General features: G+C 46.9%; 1 protein-coding gene across 1 annotated transcript in view; it reads right to left on the bottom strand.

The window, feature by feature from the left end:
• The window catches only part of LOC139747265 (calcium-activated chloride channel regulator 1-like), a 319,531-nt gene that overhangs the window by 119,368 nt on the left and 173,293 nt on the right, over window positions 1-26,870 (bottom strand). Inside the window, 4 exon segments of the mRNA XM_071659359.1 lie at window positions 8,501-8,708; window positions 9,004-9,243; window positions 14,617-14,728; window positions 18,355-18,579. Coding sequence (XP_071515460.1) covers window positions 8,501-8,708; window positions 9,004-9,243; window positions 14,617-14,728; window positions 18,355-18,579 — 785 coding nt within the window.

A 26,870-nucleotide genomic window follows, 5' to 3' on the forward strand; every position in this document is an offset into this window, starting at 1 on the left:
GAACACACAGGGGGACGCACAGATCAAAGTATTCGAATGTGAACAGTTGCATAAACCTCAGCTATTTGCTCATCACGCAACATCAACAACTTTGCAACGTCAACAAACGCGTAATTCTTGCTGGCTCAGTGGTCGGACGGGCTGCTCCTCCCTCCCTAGCCACCGCCTCTCTCTGATGGGGATACTAACATAACTCCCAATAAATCCTTCGCAAGAGATCGTGGGAGTCCGAGCGTGGGGGCAAGGAACAGTAAATTAAGTCGTCTTGCTGGGGGAGCGAGCTGCCGGAGTGATTAGATCACTCGGTGAACATATTACTTCATGCCCTGATTGTGGCGACATCCTGATGGGTTTTCGAGGATTTACTTCAACGCAAATCTCTCTCTCGGTAACAACTCATTCCTCGAAGTAACTCTGGAGGGGATTGCGGTGCTTCCTGACAAGATAGGAGTACGTGGGTATGTTCAGGACTTCCTGAAGGGTTAAAAATGCTCTGTCCTCCATGATTTCCACTCATCGTCCTACCCCCCCAAACCCTTCTCAATGGAGTTGGTGAGGTCGGAGTGTCGGACAGGTGAGAGCCGGAGATCATATAGTGAATTTTGGCTGAGGTGTGTGTGGCAGGAACTGAAGACTCTAGGGGTGGTGATGGTGACGCAAAGCAGGGAAAGGTAATGCCAGATGGTGAGGAGGAGATGACGACGACGACGACGACGACTGCGGCAAAACAATCGTGAGAGAAGTGATGAAACGATGGCGGGTAGGTTGTGCTGCTGCTGCTGCTGTGTGGTGGTGCTTACAGAGAGCCCCGGGGGTGGGAGGCGGCGGGCGACGCGTTAGGCCACCAGGTACAACCAGCAATGCAGCAGGGTAGATCAAAGCAAAGCGTCATAAGTAAGCAAACAACCAACAATCAGTGAGAGTGCAGGATTAGCCCGCGCCAGGAAGAAAACAAATAAAACTGTCAAAGCTACGAGAGGAGGAGGAGGAGGAGGAGGAGGAGGGGAGGGGGGGAAAATTACATCCTTTCTTTGTAACGGCCACACAAGAATATAAACTATTATGCATTTGCTCAACATCACATCGGCGGGAACACTATTATATATATATATATATATATATATATATATATATATATATATATATATATATATATATATATATTATCCCTGGGGATAGGGGATTAAGAATACTTCCCACGTATTCCCTGCGTGTCGTAGAAGGCGACTAAAAGGGGAGGGAGCGGGGGGCTGGAAATCCTCCCCTCTCGTTTTTTTTTTTTTTTTAATTTTCCAAAAGAAGGAACAGAGGGGGCCAGGTGAGGATATTCCAAAAAAGGCCCAGTCCTCTGTTCTTAACGCTACCTCGCTAACGCGGGAAATGGCGAATAGTTAAAAAATATATATATATATATATATATATATATATATATATATATATATATATATATATATACACACACACGGAAACTTAAACCCATTTTATTCCACATTTCTCTCATTTCCCCTGATACCATGAGCTGGCGGAGATTCTACCGGTTTCACTCGCTTTATTCACATTTAATTGTATTCTACGTCTTAATAACCGACTTCGTAACCTCCCTATATATATATACTGTTCATAAGTAGACAAATCAAGTAGCGTAGTGGTATGAACGTAAATTTCGCCTCTACAAAGATACCCCCTCTTTTTTTTCCCACAACACTAGATGTACGTATTTCCATAATCGCTGTGTAAAATACATTCCTCATAAACAACTTCTCTGGTACTATAAAGAGAGGACGATACGAATAGCCACGTAGTCCAGGCAAGCCGCCAAACCTCAATGCATCGAGATACTAACCATGTGGGAGCACTAGAAGCTACGAGTGGCAGCAACAGGAGCTGATGGATCCAGCAGGTGGAGAGGTCGAGAATGCTCCTTCAAAAGTGCTTGGGGCACGAATACACCTGCCACAACGCAACGCATCTCTGGCGACGTAAACAGGGAATCTCAGAAAGTGGGGTTGGATCGAGCTATCGCCGTTTAGAAGGGATACAATGAACCCATCTTCTTGTAGTGTGAGGGTCTTCTTCCTAATTATACTGAAGTGGTGCGTCTGCACGTATAGTCCAGAGTGCAGGGCAGCTGAATACTGCTCCTGTATGAAAGGTATGCGGGCCTGTGGAACAGCGATCCTATTCGAATGTCTCTCTGGGAGAAATGGCATGTGATGAGTCAAACTTGAAAGTAATCGAGCTGGTATCACAAGGGGTCTAAGGAACATCGAACCGATGGAATATGGAGGGAAAAGGAGTTTGGACATAAAATAATAGGCGCCGAGATATGGAAGAATAGATAACGAGGAAGCTATATAGGCTGGGGCTAAAACAAGCTGGAAAATGGTACGGTAACTGCAAGAGGAAGGGACGGAAGCAATACATTATTTCCAAAGCACCTACGAAGGGAATTTGCCCGAACCTCAGTGATAGCGTACAGAGCTCAGCGAAGGAAGAGGAAGAAAGACATATTGTGTTGGAGAGAGAGAGAGAGAGAGAGAGAGAGAGAGAGAGAGAGAGAGAGAGAGAGAGAGAGAGAGAGAGAGAGAGAGAGAGAGAGAGAGAGAGGATTTTCTAAACATCATCATACAAACTTTATCGCCATCTACATGTATAAGGCTCGGGCTGGGAGAGAGAGTGTAATATAAAATGAAAAACTGTCGACAGTCTAGAATCGTGAAGCATTTCCGAGACGGCATTTTATGAAACTGAATATTGCCCAAGTTTTTTACTTCTTCAAGTGGAATAGGATCCCATCTTCCTTTCCGGACGGCAGCCACTCATAAGAAACTACCGTATTTCTCTGACGTGTCAAAAGTTATCTGATACAAATGGGAACGGAAATTCTTGGAACGTGGAAAACTGCTGACCAAAATTATCCCACAAATAACCGACGTTAGTTACGCTTTTGTCTTTCCGACGGGACTCAGGAGCACCTGAGGTTGAACATACGTATATATGAGGACAGTCCTCGACATAAAGTGAGGAATACGGCTTTCAGAAGATTAATCAAAGGAGGAAAACATTACAGTTTGTTGTTTTTAAGGGTAAATGCCGCCCCCATTGTTACAATATGACCTTACAACGCTCTCTCTCTTATGATGTGGAGGACGATGAGCCACACCCTGGATATCCAACATGTGAGCGCTGAATGTGTGATCTAGTCATGTCCATAGAATGCAACTGATACAAACGCGAGCATGAGACACATCGCTCTGCAGCTGTACGAGACGCATCGCTCTGCGGCTGTACCTGAGACACATAGCTCTACGGCTGTACGGGAGACGCATCGCTCTGCGGCTGAGGGAGACGCATCGCTCTGCGGCTGTACGGGAGAAGTATCGCTCTGCAGCTGTACGAGAGACGCATCACTCTGCGGCTGTACGTGAGACGCATCGCTCTCCGGGTGTACGGGAGACGCATCGCTCTGCGTCTGTGAAGGAGACGCATCGCTCTGCGACTGTACTGGAGACGCATCGTTATGCGGCTGTACGGGAAACGCGTCACTCTGCGGCTGCACGGGAGACGCATCGCTCTGCGGCTGTACGGGAGAAGCATCGCTCTGCGGCTGTACGGGAGACGCGTCGCTCTGCGACTGTACGGGAGACGCATCGTTCTTCGGCTGTAAGGGAAACACATAGCTTTTCACTGCAAAAGAGTAATACTACTGGGGAACTTCACTGTGGTAGAACTTAAGTGTCTACCACGCTTAAATCAAGCTCTACATCTTATTCCAAGACATCAGGCTTAATATTTCATACAAATCTTATCCCTAACACTATTTTTGGTAAGGGGAGACTTCTTCCTATACCGGAGCTGGGTAAGGGAGTCTTGGACTCTCCCCCTCCTCTCTCTCTCTCCGCCACCCTGGATTTGTCGTCTAAACGGCTACGACGGGTATGGCAGCCAGTACGGCCGGTGTTGGCTCGAAGCATCAACCGCTACACTGTACAATGACTGGCTGTTAAAATGGCACCTGGCTGAACCAATGCTTGTGTGAGTGGGTGAACTCTCTTCTTACTACCTTGTTTATCCCCCTCAAGCAGACAGTCGACTGGACCATCTCCTCAGGTTATCACAAAACAAGAATGCTTCACAGATCAAAGTCAACAAAATTCCTCTTTTTCATCTGCATTAATTTCAGCCTTCTTACGACTCGCCGTCAAAAGCGCGTCTTCCATCATGAAACAATTTACAAATATTTTCAACCCGGCGGAAGAACGCAGTTTAATAAACAGCGACCTTTGACACGGGTGACCCCGAGTTTTACAGTTAGGAACACACTCCTGGAGAAGATGACTGAACGCCCCCTGGCGCACTAGTAATAACCCCAGGGATTTATTACACGACACTTGACACCGTTTCCTCTCTGTACCTCGGAATATTGAAGGAAGACACCCAGCATCTGTGACCTGGTGGTTAGAGGTCAAAGCACACACCTAGACCGACTTCCCTTCGTAACCATTATCTTTTTTCTTTTCTCTCCTCACGATGATTTTCTCTTCTCTTCTGCCGTTTCTCCACCTCCTCCTCGTGTCTCTCCCAAGCTTTCTCTTCTCCACGTCTTTAGCTGTCCCATTCTCCTCATAGTCTTCCCCTATTCTCTTTCTCCTCCTCGTCACTTCCTGTGTTCGCTTCTCTCCAACTTCTCTATCTTTCTATTGTAAATTCTCAAATTCTCTCCTCACCTTAGCGTCGCCTGTTAGCGATCACCTGCCGACAGCCCCTTCCTGCTCCTCTCCATCGCCTTTACCCACATCCGGCCAACCCAGCATCTCTCCTCTCAACCTAATGATCTTTTTTTCCATCTTCTTCCAACTCTTCTGTCTTAATCGCCTCTCCCTCAACTCTTTCCGCCTCCTCCTCTCCCCATTCCTCCCCAACATCCAACAGCCAGCCTTCCTCTGCTCTACTCTCCTTCATCATAAGTGTCTCCCAGAAAACTAACTACAAATCATGTATGGTGTAGCCTCTGCGGGGCGGCAACAGACATATGCTGATCACACCCCTTCGTCCAATCGTGTGTGATGTACAATGGCTGCACGGTTACCTTACCGACACAAAATCGCTCACAATGATCATTCGTTGATGCTCTGGCGCACTTAATTGATTTCAAATGAGCATTAGCCTGAGTGGCGGCGGAGTTGAAATGTCTGCTGTCTGAACTCAGGAAAATCATTGGAGACTTAACGTTAACATTATCTGATTCCTGCGTTTCCGGACATGAAGGCATTTGGCATATATTTTCTCTCGACCACAACCACCACGTGTACCATGAGCTGCACTTTCTAGACCGAGTTAAACAACGTGAATGAACATACAAATTCAATATTTCACAATATATATATATATATATATATATATATATATATATATATATATATATATATATATATATATATATATAATCACTGCAATATCGTCAGGAGAATATTAAAACATCGAGAGATGGAGACGTGAATAAGTTTCTATTGCTGGGCAGCAAATTAGGGAAAATTTCCTCCTGAAGTCTCATATGTATTACTCTAAGTTTACAGTAGGACACACGAATCAACAGAGGTCTCCAACTTCCTCCAACTTTCATCCCGTGAGATTGAAATCCCAGTCTGCTCATTTGCCACCCCCCCAAAAAAAAAACTTTTTCTTTCGAAACTGATATATGACGTGACGACACGCTTCTATACCTGATGTACACATGAGACATAAACATCTACTTATCCTTCCCTTATCCGATACATAACCGATTAATACGAAGCGAGTGAATGACACAGTCTCCACCTCAATCCACAGATCGTGTTAGGTGGATGACTCAAGAGAGTCTTGGTTAATTCCGGCGCGATGCGCTTCTGCCCCTCAAACATGTGTTGGGTCACAAGCTGCAACAAGAGGGGGCCGTAATGCTCAGTGTGGGGATAGTACACGTTTGTGGAGGAAGACAGGTCTGTCTACAACCCCACCGTGTATCGCTGGGAGCGCAGCAAGGTCTGCTGGTGGGTAAGGTGTGCACGTCCTGTGGTGATGGCCCAGGAGAGGGGTGGCGGCCAATTTACTGGGGTCGGCAGGACAGAGCATGGTAGGCACGTGCGGACGGCGTGGCAAAGACAGAGGCTAAAAAAAGATAAGAAAAAAGTATGGGTTGTCGCCACCACCATGGGGGTGTCTCAAGAAGGAGAGAGAAGACAATGCGAGGAGGAAATAAAGGGGGCGCGTGAGGGTGTGTTTAGCGAGGGAGGGAGTGAGTGGGAGGGGTAGTGAGCTACAAAGGGCTCCCAGGAAGACTACACTATGGAGCAGGTCGCGCCGCATTACTCCTGAGGAAGCACAATGGTGTTTTCCTTTTAGGCTTCATTTTTCCAGCAGCGGCCGTGGCGCGGGGGATAGGGAGGAGGGTACAATGGCGGCCTGGGAAAGTGTCCCGGGACGGCAGATGGTGAGCTGAAGGACGACAACGGGATTTAAAGGAAGGGCGTGTGGGTTAAGGGAGGGGAAGGGTTGGGTGGGTTTCCAGGTGGTGGTGGTATGTAAGGGAGGACACTGAGGGGATTAACAAGGCACCCAGGACGTTACGGGACGTGTGCCACAGTGGGCTGGAGGGGACGACGTCGGGGGGGAGGTCAGAAATCACGGCTTTTTCAAAATTTAACGCAGCTCGGGAGTTTTGGGGGATGCCGGAAGGTTTGAGGGCCGGACGTCAGGGAGGCACTGGGGGGACGGAGGCCACCTGTTCAAAAAAAAAAAAAAAAAAAAAGTACACGAAAAAAGCGGTTACGCAACAAACACACTCGTCAGGTGCTTGATGTAAACGTGAGCTCCACCCCGGCAGCGAACCCAGAGAGAGAGAGAGAGAGAGAGAGAGAGAGAGAGAGAGAGAGAGAGAGAGAGAGAGAGAGAGAGAGAGAGAGAGTGGTCGTCATGTACAGAGCGTCATAAAGCTCGCTGATGGACCGGGCTTTGTAATTTTGGCACATAATTCCGCGGGTGGATTTTACGCTCAAGACATTAAAACCGCGTTTACCATTCTGACTTCGTTTGGATTTTGGAATTAATTTCAACCTACTGATGACCGCACGATGAAGCTGATGCTGAGGTGTGTGTGTGTGTGTGTGTGTGTGTGTGTGTGTGTGTGTGTGTGTGTGTGTGTAGTTTTATTTACCCCGGTGTTTGAGGTTGTGAACGAGAGATAAGGACAGGCATCAGGGGCAGGCTATGTGAGGTATACCAGGGAATCTCACGCGAAATTTTTTTTTCCCCGGCACGTTAGCGCCCGTCAAGGAATCCTCCCACCCACTGCACGCAGGCGTCCATGGCTGGCACGGGTTAGTGAAGGTGAGTCTGGGTAAAGAGTGGGTGTAACGTCGGTAGGTGTTAGCTGGTCGAACCTACCGGGAAGACCACTTGGTCAACTTGTCATACACCCGACAACGACCCCTAAATGGACGTACGCTTCTTGCTCCCTGATTTTTTCAAATCGACTTAAATTCTAGACCGAACACACGCATCAAAGGAAGTCCACCATGTGGCAGTCCGCACTTCTCTGCAAACGTTGGAATATAAAGAAAAGGGAGAAAAAAAGAAGAAAAAAAAAAACGATTTGTGTGAGAGGCAGCGCGCGACCCGAGCCGGTCGGAAGAATGAATTTTTCTTTTTTTTGAGGGCGACGCCGAGGATATAAATGGACAGTCCAGACCGAGAAGAGATATGATGTCGCGAATGCCTGTGACGGACGGGAAAGATGGCCGCGACTGATGGAGCGGTCACGATCGCACGAGCGGGAAGGGAGAGGGAACCGCAGGAGGGAGAGGAGGCGTCTGTAGGAGGGAAATAGGTTGAGGGAGGAGGAGGAGGATGGAGGATGGAGAAAGAGTGACCTCGACAAATGAGTCTGGAAAAAGAGGAAACGAGGAGGAGGACGAGGTGGATGAGATGAGAGGAACAGCGATAACGGCTTCGACCCGAGAAAATACTTTCTGCTGTCGGTGGTATCAGTGAACTTGAGAAAATATGTGAGGAATGGAGAAATTTCCAGTCGATATGAATGGTTAGCGCAGGGGAACAGCCGAGAACAATCCAATATTTAGGGTTCACGGACTGATCCTACATGCCGGGGTGAACACAACGAGCACCGGGCGAGCTCTCGATCCTGACACAAAACTGGGCCTAAAACAACGGTAAACGCGCACACTCGACGGTGCGTCAATCTCTTCTTATTGTGCTTCTTGAGGAGTGACGCGCTAGTAGACGTCATGGGCGAGATAGGGTCACCACATGGTCAAGTAACAGGGGGGAGAGAGATGAATACACAACACATAATCACGGATAAGCAGTAGGGAGGGATAGGTACCATGTGGACGTATCATCTGAAAAGGAGGGATAGACAAAGTACCACTCAACATCGGGAGATGTGGAGGACGGGAGGAAGTCAGTCACGGTCCAGACAATCGAAATCCCGACGGAGACGTACCTGAGAGCTGGGCCAGAGTCTCGACCCCAGGGCCAGGTTTGGGGTTGCGATCGGTGACGGGGTAGATGATGGGCACCACCCTGACCCCTTCTTGCGTCACCACGGCGCCCATCTGCTCCACGTCGAAGGGCGTGAGGGGGAATGGCGACCCTGACGTTACCAACAGGATGACCCCGCCAGCTGCGCTCGAGCCTTTGGACTTCAGCATCTGTAGGGATGGAATGAGTCATGTGGTTAGCCACCATCGCAGGGATGTGCACGTCTTTTACTGGTGACGCCATTTCAAGCCCTGCAAGGGAGGAACCTCACAATATAGTACGTATTAGCTCTATCATCATCACCACTTTACATGAACAAGAATAAAACAAATATATATAGCAGTCCTACAACATGTCACAGTGTGGGATATGCATCACATGATCTCTGGGAAGACCTCTCGTCAAACATGAACTGGAGAGGGCTGGTACAACACGTGTTTACGGCCATAGGGAGGTAATGCTCACCCGGACGGCATCTTCCAGGCCACAGATGATACACTTCTGGCTCGGGGGGATCCTAGAGGGCGTGCGGGGCATGGATGCGGTGGCCAGGCGCTGCCTCTCGTCTAGCGTAGAGGGTGTGGGCGTCAGGGGCAGCTTCTCGTAGGCGGTCTGGTCGAACACTATCACGCCCACCTCGCTGCCGGCGGGCACGTCGTACACCAGCAGCTTCCGCACGGCCTTACGCAAGAACTCCCACCGTTTCTGTAGTTGCGGGAAGAAAAAGAGAGACGCAGTAGCTTCGTCGTGGTGCATAGTGGAGGTGACACACTGTTAAAAAAGGGAGGCAGTAAGAATGGTGGTGGTGGTGCAATGTAGTGGTCAAACAGTCGTTGCATACAGTGAAGAGGTAAGATGATGGTGGTACTGCAGCTTTTGGAGGGAAAATAGTTGGTAGTGGTGGTGAGAGAGACTCGTGTAGCGTTGTGATGGTAATAACGATGTCGTACATTGAGGGAGAGGCTGTTGGTGAAGTACTTTGAAGGAAATGGTGATGGTGGTAACCGCTGTGTGGAAGAGCGCCCTTGCGGAAGTGATGGTGTTGGGGATGGTTTTTTTGTGTGGCGGGGGAGACAGTGACAGCGAAGTGTTCGGGGCCAAGATGGAGGTAATGTAGTGAGGTGGGAGGGATAGTAGTGGTGGTGTACAACGTGTCTGGATGACTCGTTATGGTAGTGTGGGTAGTAGTGCAGTGCTGCTGCTGTTGCTGCTGTAGTGTGATCCACCGTGAGACAGGTGGAGTAAGCAGAGGACAATGAAAGGAAGGAGAAAACAGGCCCACAATTTTTTACTGTCACTGATCTCGAGTTAACGCACGTGTCTGGTGCAAGCCGAACGAAGTTCGGTCCCAAGGAAGACTCAACCTCGAGGATTATATATCGGTTTTAGATCTTCCCTCGTACCTTGTTCCGAGGCATAATGATTACTGTCCTCGTCTTACAAAGATGGATCAAAACCGTAATATCCGACCTCGACTCTGCGGTCCGTTCTGCAACTTCAATAAAATCCGGAATTACGTCCTCTAGATAATTCGAATTCGTGTGCAAGGCTTTAGAAGTCAGCGGACCAACTGCATCCGGACGACTGTTCGCGGACGAATGAAGAAACGAACATTTCTGTGAGAGCAGACGATAAATCGAGGAGAGACCGGAGGAGCCGGAATGATAAATATACGTTACGAAGACAAAATGCCAAAATTACATTTCTTTTTTTTCTACTTTTCCTCTCATAAATCTCTGTCGTCCGTGTGAATCGTGGTGGTGACTCCCGCTGCATTACCAGTGTGGATAATGCTGGAGGCACGAGTGGAGGCAGCAGCTGGACGCGTCCACACTGGGAGTCGTGTAATTTATGACCAGTGTGTGTGTCAGGGATGGCGACGGCCACATGCAAGATCCTTACACGGTAATATACAAACATACGTAATCATGCGGGAGTGAAAATATCCTCGAGGAACATACAACCTTCCTGGTCAAGCAGACAGCTGTTTCTGGGTGCGGGATGTGTGGGTGACGTTACATCAACGACGCGTGGTTTGTGTTCCTATCCGTCGACTGTCCATGTGTGGCAAGACGCGGGACGGAACGCGCATCTCACTCCGCGGGAGGAGGACGAATCACGAGACTTGTTCGTATTCTGTTAAGGAAACTCTTACTACCGACCCGGATAAACGTTTTCATTACACACACGACACTGTCGTGAAACTGTGTGGGTAGTGACAGGTTGCAGGAAAAGACGGTCCCTACATGGATTTCATGACTAATTCCAAATATTCCCCCCACCCTCCCCGAAGAAAAAAAAAAATCCAGTTTAGATTCTCTTGGAGAGTGAGGGATCACCCCGACCTCCACCCCCTACACGAAGGCCTCGTCTGCTCTTATCATCACAATGGTCGTCGTCTCCAGATGACAACAACATCTTTATACACGGAACTTTCAGACGAACTATTTTACTCGTAATTCTTCATAAGCTTCTGATCCCATTCTTAAGGCATCTTCAAAATATTTCGATAAAAAAAACTTCAGAGAACAATCTAGGTTTCAGGATGTTTCTTGCCTATTTTTTTCTGTAGGGAGAGGAAGAGTTGTAGGGAGTGTGAGAGTGGAAGATATGAAGTACTAACGAGGGATAATGGGTAAAGGAGTAGGGATTGGGAAGAGGAAATGAGAAGAAATTGGAATCAGGGGAAGAGGGAAGACGAAGAACCATGTTTGAAAATGCAGGCATAATCGCTGGTGATGGGTTGGCCAGGGTTCGAAGGTAGGGGACGAGGAAGGCACGGTGGAAGAGGACAAGAAAGGCAAATGGAAGGGGAAAGAGGGAGCCTGAGCCACTGGAAGGAGAGAGTCATGCAGATAACGACCGCTTCATCAATACTCACCTCCTGACACCTGAGTTTATTGTGATGGAATGTATACTTTCCAGAGGCGATCGAGGTCGATGATATACGAGACGAACTGGGGGCCGGGTGGATGGAGGAATGGGTATATAACGGAGAGGGAGAAAGTCTATAGGAACTGACAAGTGCATTAATGAGCCTAAAAAGTGGAAAAGGTAAAGGGAGAAAAATCAATCTAATGAACCAATTAAGAATGCTTTCTTACCAGAGTTCGTAAGATAAAGGGAAGGTTAGTGACCGTTCGTGTTAAAAGGATTCACTGAAGTCATTGTATGTCAAGATCAAGGTGGAATAAAACCTTGAGCACTATGGCGCGACCCTGACGTATGATGGCCAGGTCTCTGACCTCATCCATAAGGGTCGTGTCACCACATCCAGGGATCGCAACGTCGTGCCCAAGGGGATAAGAAGAAGAGGGGTGGAATGTATGCGTAAATATTACTGAGTGTCAAGGGGGGGGAGAGAGAGGGAGTTTTACACTCGTGTTGCCCCAACTCCTAACCATGCATGTATACCATGTCACACACACACACACACACACGCGCATTCCCCCAGCTTACAGCAGACGGGTGGGTGTAAAGTTTAAGGTTTTATTAGCGATCTATCCCTCGGAGAGAGACACCACAGCAGTGGCCGCCAGGCGGAGGTGCGATCCTTCCCAATGGGAGTGTGGGAGTGCAGCCTGCTGTTGAGAAAGTTCATGTTTAAGAGAAACAGCGTGACTGCAAGATGCATGAGGGAGAGCGCAGGTGTGATCCCAGGTGAGCACAATGTGTGGCACGGAGTTCAAACGTGAGTGTACGGTGTGGTAGACAGACCAAAAGTGTGAGCGCAAGGTGCGGCGGGTGTGTGTGTGTGTGTGTGTGTGTGTGTGTGTGTGTGTGTGTGTGTGTGTGTGTGTGTGTGTGTGTGTGTGTGTGTGTGCAAAGCGCGGCTGGCGGTGCAGGTGTATAAGTGCACGTGTGTGAGTGCAAGGGGGGGGAAGAAGTGCATGCATGTGAGCATAAGGCGCGGCGGGCGGTGCAGGTGTGAAAGTGAGTGAAGACGGAGCGGGTTACGACTGCTGGCGACACTCCGCGTGGCACACTCCCGCATACATTTCCTCTCACCATGGCCGGGAAGTGCTCGTAAAACCTTAACACCCGGCCCAGGTCTCCACCCACCTGCCTCTTACATACCCACCTGGCTGCCTCCACCCAACTGCCTCTCACACACACCCACCTGGCTGCCTCACACTTACCTGTTTGCCTCCACCCACCTGCCTCTCACACACTCAACTGTGTGCCTTCACCCACCTGCCTCACTCACATCCCACTGGCTGCCTCCACCTACTGCCTCTCTCACATCTCACTGCGTATCTCCAGCCACCTGCCTCTTACAGTGGCCTTCCTCGCTTTTCATAAATGGTCTACTTCTACCAGATTCTCGGGAATTCAAGGGACGAACTCCTATTACATTACTTCCCGTAACATACAAATAATCCGGCTCTCTTCCATATCAAATACTTATAATCCATTATCTTAGAAAAAAGCCAAATTCTGTTCAATTAGTGTGTGTGTGTGTGTGTGTGTGTGTGTGTGTGTGTGTGTGTGTGTGTGTGTTGTGTGTGTGGAATGTCTACGCCACTTTACTCCCTCCCTCCGTCATGTAATATGGTAAGCTACATTAATCAAACGGACAAATAAACCCACAACTGCTGTGGGTTGAAATTTTGCACATTCCTTCCGTTCGAGTCCAACAGTAACACCGAGGCGCCCGTCCAAACCTACCGGAGGATAACATTCATCAATACTGTGATCAAGGAGGATAGTTAGCGCCTATGACCTCTCCAGGGTTCCACTGCTTAATGTGATTTTCTAGTGATGCAAGTCATACCGACGTGGATGGCGCAAGTGCTATGTACGTGGGTGAACCTAAGGGTGTTCCGTCACTGGATATCCCTCCCGCAGGTGGGTTATACTCACGCTCTCCTCTTCTCGCTAAGGCACACAGCGTTTGGCTCAACAAGTTAGAAGGCTGTCGTGACTACAGAAGCGTTCCTAAGCTCCTCCACCAACAAGCATGGAGCCTCCTACTGTTCCCAGGCTCCTCCAAAAGAGAGTTTAGAGCCTCCTAGAGTTCCCAGGCTCCTCTAGTCGAGTACTGAGCCTCCTAGTGTTCCAAGGCTCCTCTAGTAGAGTACTGAGCCTCCTGGTGTTCCCAAGTTCCTCCAGTAGAGAGTATGGAGCCTCCTAGTGCTCCCAGGCTCCTCCAGTTCGAGTACCGAGCCTTCTGGCGTTCTCAAACTCCTCCAGTAGCGAGAATCGAGGCTCCTAGTGTACCCAGGCTCCTCCAGCTGAGTACCGAGCCTTCTGGTGTTCCCAGGCTCCTCCAGTAGAGAGTTCAGAACCTCCTAATGGGGTTGAGTGGACCTTAAACTGCCTCTGTATTGGCTGGACTTCCTGCAATATCTTATAATTGGCGGTCTTAACCGAAGAAATGAGGCGTACACAGATGGTGTGGGAGGGTGGTGGGTGCTGGGATAGGGAAGGTGGTGTGAGGAGGGGAGGGTATTACGATTACGGCGGGAAATTAAGTTTCTAGACTGAAGTTCACTGCAGCCTGCAGCGTAACAATAGACTGGCGTCCAACAACACCGAAAAGGTTAAACAAGAATTACACACACACACATTACATATATATATATATATATATATATATATATATATATATATATATATATATATATATAGTGGAAAGGATCACAATTTTGCGCTTGATCAAGATATTCCCGAGTCCGCGGGGAAAATGAAACACGATAAGTTCCCAAGTGCACTTTCGTGTAATAATCACATCATCAGGGAGACACAAGAGAAAAGTATAAGTCAGTTGATATAAGAATGATGTGTGATGGTACGAGATGCGTGGGTGTGGGGTTAAAGGGTGTGGCTGAGATGGAGGGAATCGTGTGCATGAGAGGGAGAGGGAAGGTTGCAGCATGAGGGAGGGAGGGAGGGTCTGATGACACGCTGGCTGGGGGTTTAGCTGGGGAACGTTTACCTTTGTTTCATTTTCCTGTACACGATTTTTTGTCATATCTTCCGACATGTGGGTACGTTCTCTGCATACATACATATGCTTACGAGTAAATAAGTGTGTGTGTGTGTGTGTGTGTGTGTGTGTGTGTGCGTGTGTCTCACCTGGACGTTCATGACGGTGCTGTCCTCGACGACGATGACGTAGCGAGGTGGGGCAGGTCGGACATAAGTGAACCTGGGGGTGACATCACGCGTCGCCTCGCCAGCTGGGTTGCTGCCACGTAACAAGAAGTAACATTAGTACTCTGCGCTGTACACAACATGACACACAAACATCAACATTAATGCTCTGTTCTGTACACTACATGTGATACAAGCGGTAGTATTAGTACTCTGTACTGTACACCACATGTCACACAAACAGTAACATTAGTACTCTGAACTGCACACAACATGACACACAAACATCAACATTAATACTCTGTTCTGTACACTACGTCACACAAAGAGTAACATTAGTACTCTCGACTGTACACTACGTCACACAACGAGTAACATTAGTACTCTGTACTGTACACTGCATGTCATCACGTGAGTTACAGTAGTTAAACAGTTATATAAATAAAACAGTAAACTATTTATTCTCCCTTGGTGAAGTCCACCTGTCTCTATCCATACTAACAACTTGCCAGTCTACAAGAGAAAAATAGATTCTCATGAGACTGTGGTGTGTGATCACCGCTTCTCCCTACCTCTGGCCCGGAGAAGCCCTTTGTCATTTCGTAGAATAAAACAATAGGAAACCTAATTTCACGTCAGGGAAGAAGAACGCATCATTTGTTACACAGAGGTCAGACCATAACACCTCTGTCCCCCACATAGCCGGAACACGGAACATTTTCATCATACACCAGTTTGTAAATCCTCAGGGTAAAATGATGCTTGCCTAAGACTAGTTTTCTCTATGCTATACCTGCTGGTTTATTACTAGTATCCTAAGTAGTGTCGAACTTTTACACAGTATGTCATTTAGCAGAGTAATTTTCACTTCACTCGGACATAGATCAACACGGTTTAATTACCAATCGGCAACCATGACAGTGTGATATTTCATATCTGGCCGTGAAATCTTCTGGAACACCATCCTAAGCAAGGATGCGGAAACTCCGTACATCAAAAAGAAAATATTCTTGAGGTTTAGGAGAAAAAAATACCACCCACGTATCTCCTGCGTGTCGAAGAAGGAGACTAAGAGGGGAGGGAAGAGGGGAGGGAAGGCAGGAAAGGCTTCCCCTCCCTTTATCATTACCATCCAAGAGAGAAACAGAAGAAGGGAGGGCCAAGCGAATTTGGAGGGCTCCGTCATCTGTTTCTGACGCTGATTTCCTGAGGCGCGAAATGGCGAAGGGGTATGAATAAATGGTTATATATATATATATATATATATATATATATATATATATATATATATATATATATATATATATATATATATACACTCAACCACAACCGCCACTATGTGAGCGACCTGACTGGGTCACTTTAGGACACATTCAGCAGCAGAACCGGACCGTCTGCTTTAACCATGACAAGAATCCGTGTGTCGATATACAGTACTTGCTGTTTGAGAAGGTTATGCCCCGTTGGCCTGCAGGATCGCCAGTATCAGGCGGTCGTTTGCTGAATATAAATCTCTTATTCACGCGGTAACCATAAATTTCTAATCCTCTGACATGTTTTGTGAATAGCCACGCAATATAAAAATATTCATAAATCCAGATTAGGAAAATATTTGTTGGTGTTAATGGAGTATCATTTTCGTTACGATATGTATATATATATATATATATATATATATATATATATATATATATATATATATATATATATATATATATATATATTGGAAAGGATGACAATCTGGCGCGTGATCAAGTATATTCCCATGAGTCCACGGGGAAAATGAAACACGATAAGTTCCCAAGTGCACTTGCGTGTAATAATCACATCATTACACGGGAGATGGCGAATAGTATGAAAAAAAATAATAAATATATATGATACGTGAGGGGAAAACTCTTAATATTGCATTCATATGGTCCCTTCATACACATACATAGTCTAGACCACAGTGGCTTGTATTTGGAGACCGCCTCACCCATTATCGAATCCAATCCGTACGTGAACCAACAAAGAGCATGATAATAGCATTCGAGACGACTACCATCACCTGAGCGTGATCGTAATCATTCTTACTACCCTAGTGCTTTACCGTTAGGTTCGACATCCCGGGGGAAACTTAATCACGCACCGTATGCTAATGGGTTCAATACATCATCTGAAACGAGGATGAATCTCCTCGTTAATCGTGGGTATGTCATCAGATTTCCTTCCTCCCCAAAAACTCGAGATGTGAGCGGGACGGTCGGTCAATATAAGTAAGGGTTGTGTGGAGCGTACATACGTGTCCATTACTGCGAACTGACCACTACCACAAAGTCTCCATTATGTGTATTACCGGGGCGTACAAAAATATCACATGACTGATTAGGGTAATGTGAAAGTCTTTGATATTTCTTACTCCAGCTGTACCCGGGGGTGTACACACTCGCTTCAACCCTTGTTCGGTTCAGTGTTCTCTTAATTCCGATAATGGTATCGTCCTGATGATCGAGGCTTCGCCATCATCACACACAACCTACACTTGCTCCCTCACATTCCCAGCCGAGGACGATGCACTCGCACAACCGACCCTCAGTGACTTATAAGACCAGTTTGGCGTAATCCGACAACGGTATACCTTACGTTGTCAGTACACACACACGAGTCGACTCAACGTGCGTCCGAATTCTCAGATATCTTGTAGACAAAACTGACGGAGAATATTCCTTCGTGCCTTTTCACAAGTCGGATTAGATTTTGCAATCAAATTAAATGCCCGCCCAGCAACCTCAAACACACACACACACACACATATATATATATATATATATATATATATATATATATATATATATATATATATATACATCCATCCAGAAATGCTCCACCATTCCCATGATCGAAAGCTCATTCTGCGATGACGGTGGAGATTAAGTGTATTTTTCCCTTGCCGGTGACATTTTTTTCTCCCACAACCTCACTGGAGTAACCTGGACACACTCGCGGCAAAAAGTTGGTGGCGACGGATTCGCCATTCACCGCGCATTCCTTTGATGGTGGGTTAATGGAGATGCACAGTGTGAGGGAGGGGCCAGTGGGGGGTAAATGTGAAGTACACTGCTGGGACGAATTCTGCGTTCTACCTCGCAATAATTCACGGCGGGACATGAAATTCTTCTGGGTACAGGCACTGTACCGCCCGACACTATCCTTCCTAATGCTGCGGATGAAAGTCTCACCTGTATACACACCTTCTACCATGGAAATGTAATTCCTATATATATGTATTTCTTTAAAATTACATTGATATATTTCTCGCTGGTGCAATACTGTATGAATGTATGATCAATTCTATACTATTGGTTCACACATTCATGTTGAATCACAGCGACTGTAAACTGTTGTACGTCGAACCGCTGCGGCTTTAAAAAAGTCCCATCTTAAGCCACCGTGACCATGAACTGTCTAATGTTGAACCGCCCTATTATAAACTGTCATATGTTGAGCCACCGCAACTATAAACTGCTTAATGTTGAACCACTCTCCTATAAACCATCCAAACTTGAACCAACGTTACTATACAAGGTCTTATGTCACTATAAACTGTCTACTATTGAACCCCTGCTACTATAAACTGTCTTAAGTCGAACCACCGGCACTGCTATAAACTGTCTCCAAAGGACCAACGCGTCAACCATTCGTTACGATATACTACCTGCTCCTCCTCCTTTGACGTACCTGTCATTAGCGAAGTCCTGGTGCTGCTGGATGACCTGCCAGACGGACTGGTGGGCGCAGAGGGCGTTGTGCTTGGTGGGCGGGGCGGCCTGGTGGGTGGAGGCGTCGCAGAACTGGGTCACGTGAGGAAGGAGGTGCAGGTACATGAGGGAGGACGTCACGCCGTCATTGCCGGAGCTCGGGGTGAACCGGCACGGAGACTCCCGGTAGTCGTCGCAAGCCGAGCTGTGGGAGACACAAACACACACGACACATCAGTTCCAAGATCTGGTCACTGGTAGCGACTATTATTAAGCTATTATCATCTTTATCGTTAATGACAAACTATCCATCTGATAATGAAAGACATGATGATGTGTGATAACACGCCGCCAAGCCCCACGCTAGTGAGGGGTATCTGAGTATTTCTCAACGATATATATATATATATATATATATATATATATATATATATATATATATATATATATATATATATATATATATATATATTCTTATAAAGCTTGACAAAGGAAGGTCTTATAACAAAAGACGATAAAAACCAGATAGATGAAAGCAAATTACTGAATAAAATCAAACAACCACTCTTGTCTTTCAGCTTCAGAAGGCACGAGACAAGAAACAAATGGTGTGTTTATAGGACGAGACGAAAGTCATTCTGCCGGATCCGGATCTGTACATCCAAATACCGTGTCACATATTGATGCCTGGCGTGAATAAAGTTATACGTTTGGGGAACAAAAAAATATCCCAAGCCAACCCCACCCCCCACTCCACCCGCAGTGTCAAGTTGAAAAAGTTTTCGACGTGAAAGATGTCACTGAGGAACTACGAAGTAATCAAACACATCAAGCGTTGCTGTGGATTAAAGTCTCGCAATAATCCAAAGGAAATATAAGCCGAGATTAGGCGCATATATGGTAACTCCTCCGACAGAAAATGTCCTCTTCTAATTACTCGCATCACAGACCTTACTTTTTGACATGCAAATGAGTAAAAAGGAAAAAAAAAAAAATAAAAGAAAAGAAAAATCTAGAAATTATAAAAGTTCATAATTCACAGGCATTTAAATATTCTCATAAACTTTCGATATCAACTCCAACGCTCACTTGCTCCTAGAGAGTAAAGGAACGTAAAAATTTGATTTTGACAAAATGGAGGAAGATTCAATTTGCCTTTTGAGCAGGTGGGTGTGCGTGTGAGGGGGGGTAGGAGGGTCGGCTCGTTGGAGAGAGCTGCAGTCAAGGAAATGAGGACAGGAACAGTTCGCAAATCATGTCTTATGAAGTCTTCTCGAAAGCAAATGTGACCTGTATTATGTTTCATTTTTTTTCACCTAAAAACATTTTTGTCTTTTGCAAACGATTATGACTTTGTAGAAGGAACTATACAGGACCTATTTCTTTTTTTCTCTCTCACCTACAATTGTATCTCCAACTCCACGTCTTATCAATCGGTAAGAAGAACATTAATCGAATTAAGCCAAAACAATATCACATCCATGAACATACTTTCTGAACCTGGGATGAATAACCACCTGAGCATCCCTTTTGTTTTAATCTCATAATCATAAATAAAAGAACCTTTCCTCACACATTCCCCCCTCGAAAAAAAAAAAAAAAAGCTGCTACTTTAATAACATTATACATTCTCAAAGATTTGGGAGGCTGAGGGAGGCTGTGATGCTGAAGTTTTTAATTGGGTTATGATTAAATAAAGAAATCCGGATATTTCATAAGAAGGTATAAATCTTCGTTACACCTCCTGCTGGTCTCGTCGTCTCTCAGAGCGGCTCGTCATCTCTCAGGGCGTCCCTACCGTCTCTTAAAGCGTCTCCTTGTCTCTTACGGTGTCTCCTCGTCTCTCAGAGCGTCTCCTCGTCTCTTACGGTGTCTCCTCGTCTCTCAGAGCGTCTCCTCGTCTCTTAGAGCGTCTCCTCGTCTCTTACGGTGTCTCATCATCTCTCAGAGCGTCTCCTCGTCTCGTAGTCTCCCAGAGCGTCTCCTCTCGTTTTCTTGACTCGTGTCTCATTCTTTTAAGTCATTTCTCAACGGTGGATCTGTGTTTGTCTTTTCGTACCGCCTTTGGAAATGAGGAGGGGAAATGCAGGTCCTCCTAGACCTTGTCTTCCGGCACCTGGCTCACGTCTCGAGGTAGCCTTGTGCCCTTACTGAACCCCATCAGGTTGTCTGCTGAAGGGCTCGCTCCCAAGTAAGCGCCTTCATCCAATAACCGGAGCCGCCTCCTTCTTACAGGCGACTTCGATATCAGACTCGAGCACCAGGACAGCAGCAGGAGTGGATGGCGAGGGGGTAAAGCTTCATCGAGTCCTCAAGGGGGTAACGTCGAGCGATAGAATTCGCGCTGCGTCAGGAGGAAAGAAAAAAAGAAGTCCAGCTTACAACTGCCAAGTGTCGAAATTGGAACCAGTCACTCCAGAGAAACTACCTCACTGAATCAAATTAGATCTCAGTTATCTACGTCTGCAAGCAAGAGGATCTGTTCTTAATTTGGCAACAGTTCTTAAAACGCCTGCAAATTTTAAATGAGGATTTTAGAAACGGGATAGAGAGGAAAAAAAAAAAATCGTCCAAATAAATTAACCTTCGTCTCGCCTGGCCCTCCCGCAATCGGTGCTCTGGCTCGGCGTTCTCCTCGAAAGGCCGAATACTGTCTCGACTCGGCAATTAGGCGAGAATTAGTGTCAGGGGAAGGGCCAGCGTCGGCCGTCAGGTGGGAAAGATTACTTGGTAGAGGCCGGGAGAACGACATGACCTACGAATGACCTAACGCCATTGCTGGCCGCCGCTGGGCCGGACAGACCTCCGCCTGGCGAGCCTCCTGAGCTATGTTATGGTAGCGACATCCTGGCCTACCGCCTGAACAACGTGATGGCCTGCGTCAGAGCGACGTTACAGCCAGCACCTGCGGGATCTCTCTCTCTCTCTCTCTCTGCTGCAGGAGAAGCATCATGACCTGCTGCAGGAGAGGCATCATGACCTGCTGCAGGAGAGGCATCATGACCTACTGCAGGAGAGGCATCATGACCTGCTGCAGGAGAGGCATCATGACCTGCTGCAGGAGAGGCATCATGGCCTGCAGCAGGACACACATCATAACCTGCTACAGAAGAGGCATCATGACCTGCTAAAGGACAGAGGCATCATGACCTGCTACAGGACAGAGGCATCATGACCTGCTACAGGACAGAGGCATCATGGCCTGCTGCAGGGGCGGTGTGACCGTCAAGACGAGTTAGGGAAGGCTGACCCTTACTGAAGCGTGACTCCACATGTCGACAAACAAGCTTGACTCGACTTTCATCATTCTGGAGGGAATATCTTGAGTTAAGCAGGATTACCTACTCCGATATCCGAGCTCACCTTCCGCCTACCCTAAGACCACACTCTTTACTGAACATGAGGACGTGTGGTTTATCTCCCTCACCCACCAGCAGTATCACCCCTGACTGGTTTATCTCTTCGTCCAAAGCAATCACAAATAATCGGTGACTGACGAGTGAGCAAACAAAAAAAAAAGACACACACACACACACACACACACACACACACAGCAGCAGCATCAGCTACAGTCTAATAAACCAATATTCACTCTAGCATCGGTAACACTTCGCCTCTCCATGGCTTCAGCGACTTCTGTAAAAGAAGATAGATAGATAGACAGAGACAGTTAGATAGATAGATAGATAGACAGACAGATAGATAGAAAGATAGATAGATAGATAGATAGATAGATAGATAGATAGATAGATAGATAGATAGATAGAGAGAGAGAGAGAGAGAGAGAGAGAGAGAGAGAGAGAGAGAGAGAGAGAGAGAGAGACGGAAAGATGGGGGAGCCGCACTAATACGCTGTTAATATTAGGAGTATTAATTCTTAAATACGTGTGTAGTCCCCCCGCAAAGCCCAATAAGCCAAAAGCGGGAAGGAAATACAATTCAAATGCGAGCATAAACCTTACAGAGAAGCCGTGTCATGCGAGGCGTGTGTGTGTGTGTGTGTGTGTGTGGAGAGAGAGAGAGAGAGAGAGAGAGAGAGAGAGAGAGAGAGAGAGAGAGAGAGAGAGAGAGAGAGAGAGAGAGAGAGAGAGAGAGAGAGAGAGAAGGGGGAGCGGCAAAACCGAGACCATTTTATAACCTGACGTAGGATTATGACACGGGGGAAAATTTCTCATTTTGCCAGAGCACTTTATGGTCTTCCCGAACATTGGGTAAAGAGTCGCACAAGGTAAATAATGGACTTTTCATGTTAAGCCCAGAAAATGAGAGCTTAAAGGTCACAGGCAAACGGCCCGAGGGTGGTCTTATGTTTGTCTGTATCTGTGTTTCTCCTTCCCTTTTCTCTTACTCCTTTCTTAACCCATTTTCTTTAAAGAATTTTCCTCGCTTATTGTGTCATCTCGCCATTTTCTTTTCTGTTTTTCTCTTTCCCTCTTTTACGGCTTCTATTTTCTTTCCCTTTCTTTTTTTTTTTACCCCAAATTGCTTCCAAAGTCTATCATTTTCTCCTCCTTGGTGTGTTCTCTCATTTCTCTTTTCTATCCTTTTCTATATTCTCTTACTTTCTCCCACTTTCTTTCCCTCTCTCCAAGATCTCTCTTCTGCTTTTATCTCATAGAAAGCGGGAAGACGGAAGAGAATTCCATACCTTCCCTGTTTCAGAAAAGAAGGTATTATAATGGTTCATCCTTGAGTGGCCGGTCCCCACATAGAAACCGAAGGAAGCAGCAGTCACAATTACGCCACGGGGCCCAGGACATCACATGGGTCGAGTCGCATGCAAACGTCTCATGCAAGTTGTGGCCAGCGTTACACATCTGAGTGACAGACGTAACATCACGGCAGATAGAGAGACGGTTGGAGAGACGTGGTAGCAAGAGAAAGGGCGATTCCCCTTTGGCTACGAGAGAGGCGGAGGAGGAAGCACCTCAGGTATGCGAGCAGTACTCCCAACTGAAGCGGGAAGGACTAGCACATATGGCACATCTGCTCACATCGAAAGATAACTACGGCACCTCCGAAACACTCACAGCTTTTGGGAAGGAGATTGAGGGACATCTCGGACCATCATCCTATCTTGCTCCCTACAGGTTGAGGGATATCTCGGGCCATTATGCTATCTTGCTCCCTACAGGTCGAGGGATAACACGTACGTACAAAGGAATCCATGAGGGGGGACGGGGTGGCCTGGTTGTCCCATCACGGCTGGATCTCGTACAAACGGGCCAGAGTTTCTGTACTGGGGAGGGCGTGCGAGATATGCAAATCAAAGAGCATAAATCGCAGCTCTATCTGACGTTTCATAAACAACATTTGCCAGATAGGAAAATTACGCCGTATGACGTACATGCGCACACCTGTTCTGCGATCAAACAGTACGCGCAGCATCCCACATCTGAAAACCAGCTACAGTAAATACATTCAAGTAAATCATGAAAATCATTCCCCGTAGGCGACGCCAGAGACAATGCAACATTAGCCTGGGTAAAATGTGAGCTGATTGAACTCCTGTTAAGTTCAACAGCCTCCAGTTATCCTGCTATTATCACAAGTATTAAATGATTTAAGAGAGAGGACAGAAATTCCTTTCAATGTGTATACAATAAACTACAAACGCTGGAGCTCCCGTCGCGTACGTAATAAACTACAAACGCTGGAGCTCCCGCCGCGTACCTCTCTTACTTAAGGACTAACTTACGAAACGAACTACGTACACGTGTGGCGAAAGGAGAAGACAGAAATTCTGACATTTCGTAAATCAATCTGAAAAAACATTTCAACGGATGACCTACATCGTGTTATTCACGTGTTCTTCCTTGCATGTAGATGACCTCCAAGGGCGGCTCCCATTTTGGCGACGGCAATTCAGAGCCCAGGGACCCACGGAATACAGATAAAGGACACGGCCTATCTTGGACTTCAGGACACTCGGGAGCGTCAGTCAATAACTTTACTGTCAGACGTATTCGGTGCGGGAGCGGACGAGGCCGGGGTTCCAAAGGGTTTCTCCTTGGACCAGTGGTATGCGCAGCCAGCCGCTCTGTACAACCCGACCCACAACAACAACAACCTGTTGTAGCGGTAGCGAGTACCGAAAGAAAAATCTGCATATAGGAAGTCAGGAAAAGCAAGAAGCCATACAGCAAGCGCTCGTATGTTTCACATCAATAATTTTTCCCGTCTATCTTCAATCAGTTATCATTAATCATTTATCTATTTACTGTTTTTGCAGATAACCCTAGGGGCAAACACACTGAGGAAGGTGAAAAGAAAAAAAAATTGGCAGGCACACTTTATATACATGCGTGCATGAGACCAGAACCACTTCTTTCCTGTCTTCACCCTCACCCAGTCTGCAGACCTACCATTCTTTAGCTCCGGCTCTGAATATATCTTTTATCTTACACATTCCAGATCCAAACCCACAAGCACGCGAGGCACGCACCTGTGCCGGTACGTATTCTCTCATCACGTCGGATACCGAGCAGTCTGTAGACTGTTTCCATTATAATAAAAGGCTGATATTTCGGTTGGTGGTGCGCCCATGTCATCCTCCACTTCGCTCGCAACGCAGATGATATCCGCGGGACACTTGGTCCACGACACTTCCGGAGGACTGTGGTTCACCCTGCTAAGAGACGATGCCAGCGACGTCACTACAAAGGTCTTATCCCCGGCAGGAGAGAATTACATAAGCTTTTGTTCTTTACAAGAAAAATACCCAAGTAGCTGCTCAGCGACACCATTATCATTTGTCTGTCCACATGTGTGAAAAAAAAAAAAAAAAAAGAGGGCACTGTGACATTTTACCGCAGACGCTACCACCAGCAACACGATACAGTGTTTATCTCTCTCTCTCTCTCTCTCTCTCTCTCTCTCTCTCTCTCTCTCTCTCTCTCTCTCTATATATATATATATATATATATATATATATATATATATATATATATATATATATATATATTGCATTTTTTACAGCTATCACCGGCGATGTGACGATGGTCATAAGAGAAATTACATGAGGACAAACCATGGCCATAACCTGGCTCGAGCTGTCGCGCATCTGATGGATAGCGAAGGCATGATAGTACGAAGTTACTTGAAATCACAGCGACGGCGGAGTTATCAAGCTCTCAAAAAGAAGAGCTGACAAATTTAACCCCAGGAAAAAAACAACAATCGGAAGTGATATACGTGGGGGGGTATAGAAGCCTAATGGTTTTTGACCGTAATGCGAACAGTTAAGCCACTAATGCTGACCTACTAAAAGTTGTTGGGTCTGTTGCCCCAACTTTCCGCCAGATGGTTGTATCTTCAACGAAACAATGTTTGTAAGTTACGTATCTGTGCTGGTGGGGGAGAGAGAAGGAAAAAAAAAAAAAAAAGAGGAGGGAGACATTTAACTTAAATCTGACAGCAAAACTGCCACTTTACGTAGTAAAAGAAGAGCATTATGCTCTGACTGGGGGATTAGATAAGATGTTTTTAAGAGAAGATTACTGATCATATGTTGGTCGAGGGCCGTGTGGGTGTCTGGTCCCCGCCAACAGCCAGATGGGGTCGATACGTGTTGCTACTGCGGGACCTCTCACCCGCTCTCCCTCCCGCCCTCCTCCCTGGCTCTTCCTCCTGCTGCTGCTGCTGCTGCTGCTGCACGCTGTTGCTCTTCAAGCTAGTGCTGCAGCTGTTTCTGGAGGCTGTTGTTGTTGTTGCTGCTGCTGCTGTTGCCGCTGTCCTACCAGGCTCCTTGGGGCGCTGTATCTCGCGGGTGCTGGTGATACTGCTGGGGGAGGAGAAGGAGGAGGAGGAGGAGGAGGAGGAGGATTTCGAAGCTGCTGCTCCTGCCACTGCTGGATGACCACGCCAATGGATGATACTACACCTGGATGATGGTGGTAGTGAAAGTAGATGATGAATTTGCAGCATGCTACTGCTTCGGTGACAATATCAGGATGCTGTTACAACTGATGCTGCAAGTTGTTGTTACAAGCGATGCTGCTCAACGCTGTCACAACAGATGGTTGTGGACGTTGTCAAAACAGATGGTGGTGGACGCTGCTACAACAGATGCTGGTGGACGCTGTTACAACTGACGTTGTTGTATGGCCTTAGCGTTGTTTATACTGGACGGTGGGACGCTGTCTGGCGCAAATACAGCCTCGTGGAGAGTGAGTCGTCGCTTGCAGTGTCACGGGAAATTCCAGATTCTCAAATTATCTAAAATTTGCAACACCCTGCATGTGTGTTTGTGTGTGTGTGTGTGTGTGTGTGTGTGTGTGTGTGTGTCTGGTTTCCGTTATCGCACGAATTCCTGCTGGTGTACACGCTGTATCTTCTCTGACGAGGACGCCACCTCATCGTCTTCCATACTTTAAAATCTCCGACCGTGACAATATTGATCCCAGGTGTACCACAACGTGACGCATGGAGCGAACGAACAACCGCTTGAGCATACTCAATCCCGAGCCACTTGGAGCACACTCAGTCCCGAGCCGC

Source organism: Panulirus ornatus, chromosome 68, assembly GCF_036320965.1.
Source record: "Panulirus ornatus isolate Po-2019 chromosome 68, ASM3632096v1, whole genome shotgun sequence".
Classification (NCBI taxonomy): domain Eukaryota; kingdom Metazoa; phylum Arthropoda; class Malacostraca; order Decapoda; family Palinuridae; genus Panulirus; species Panulirus ornatus.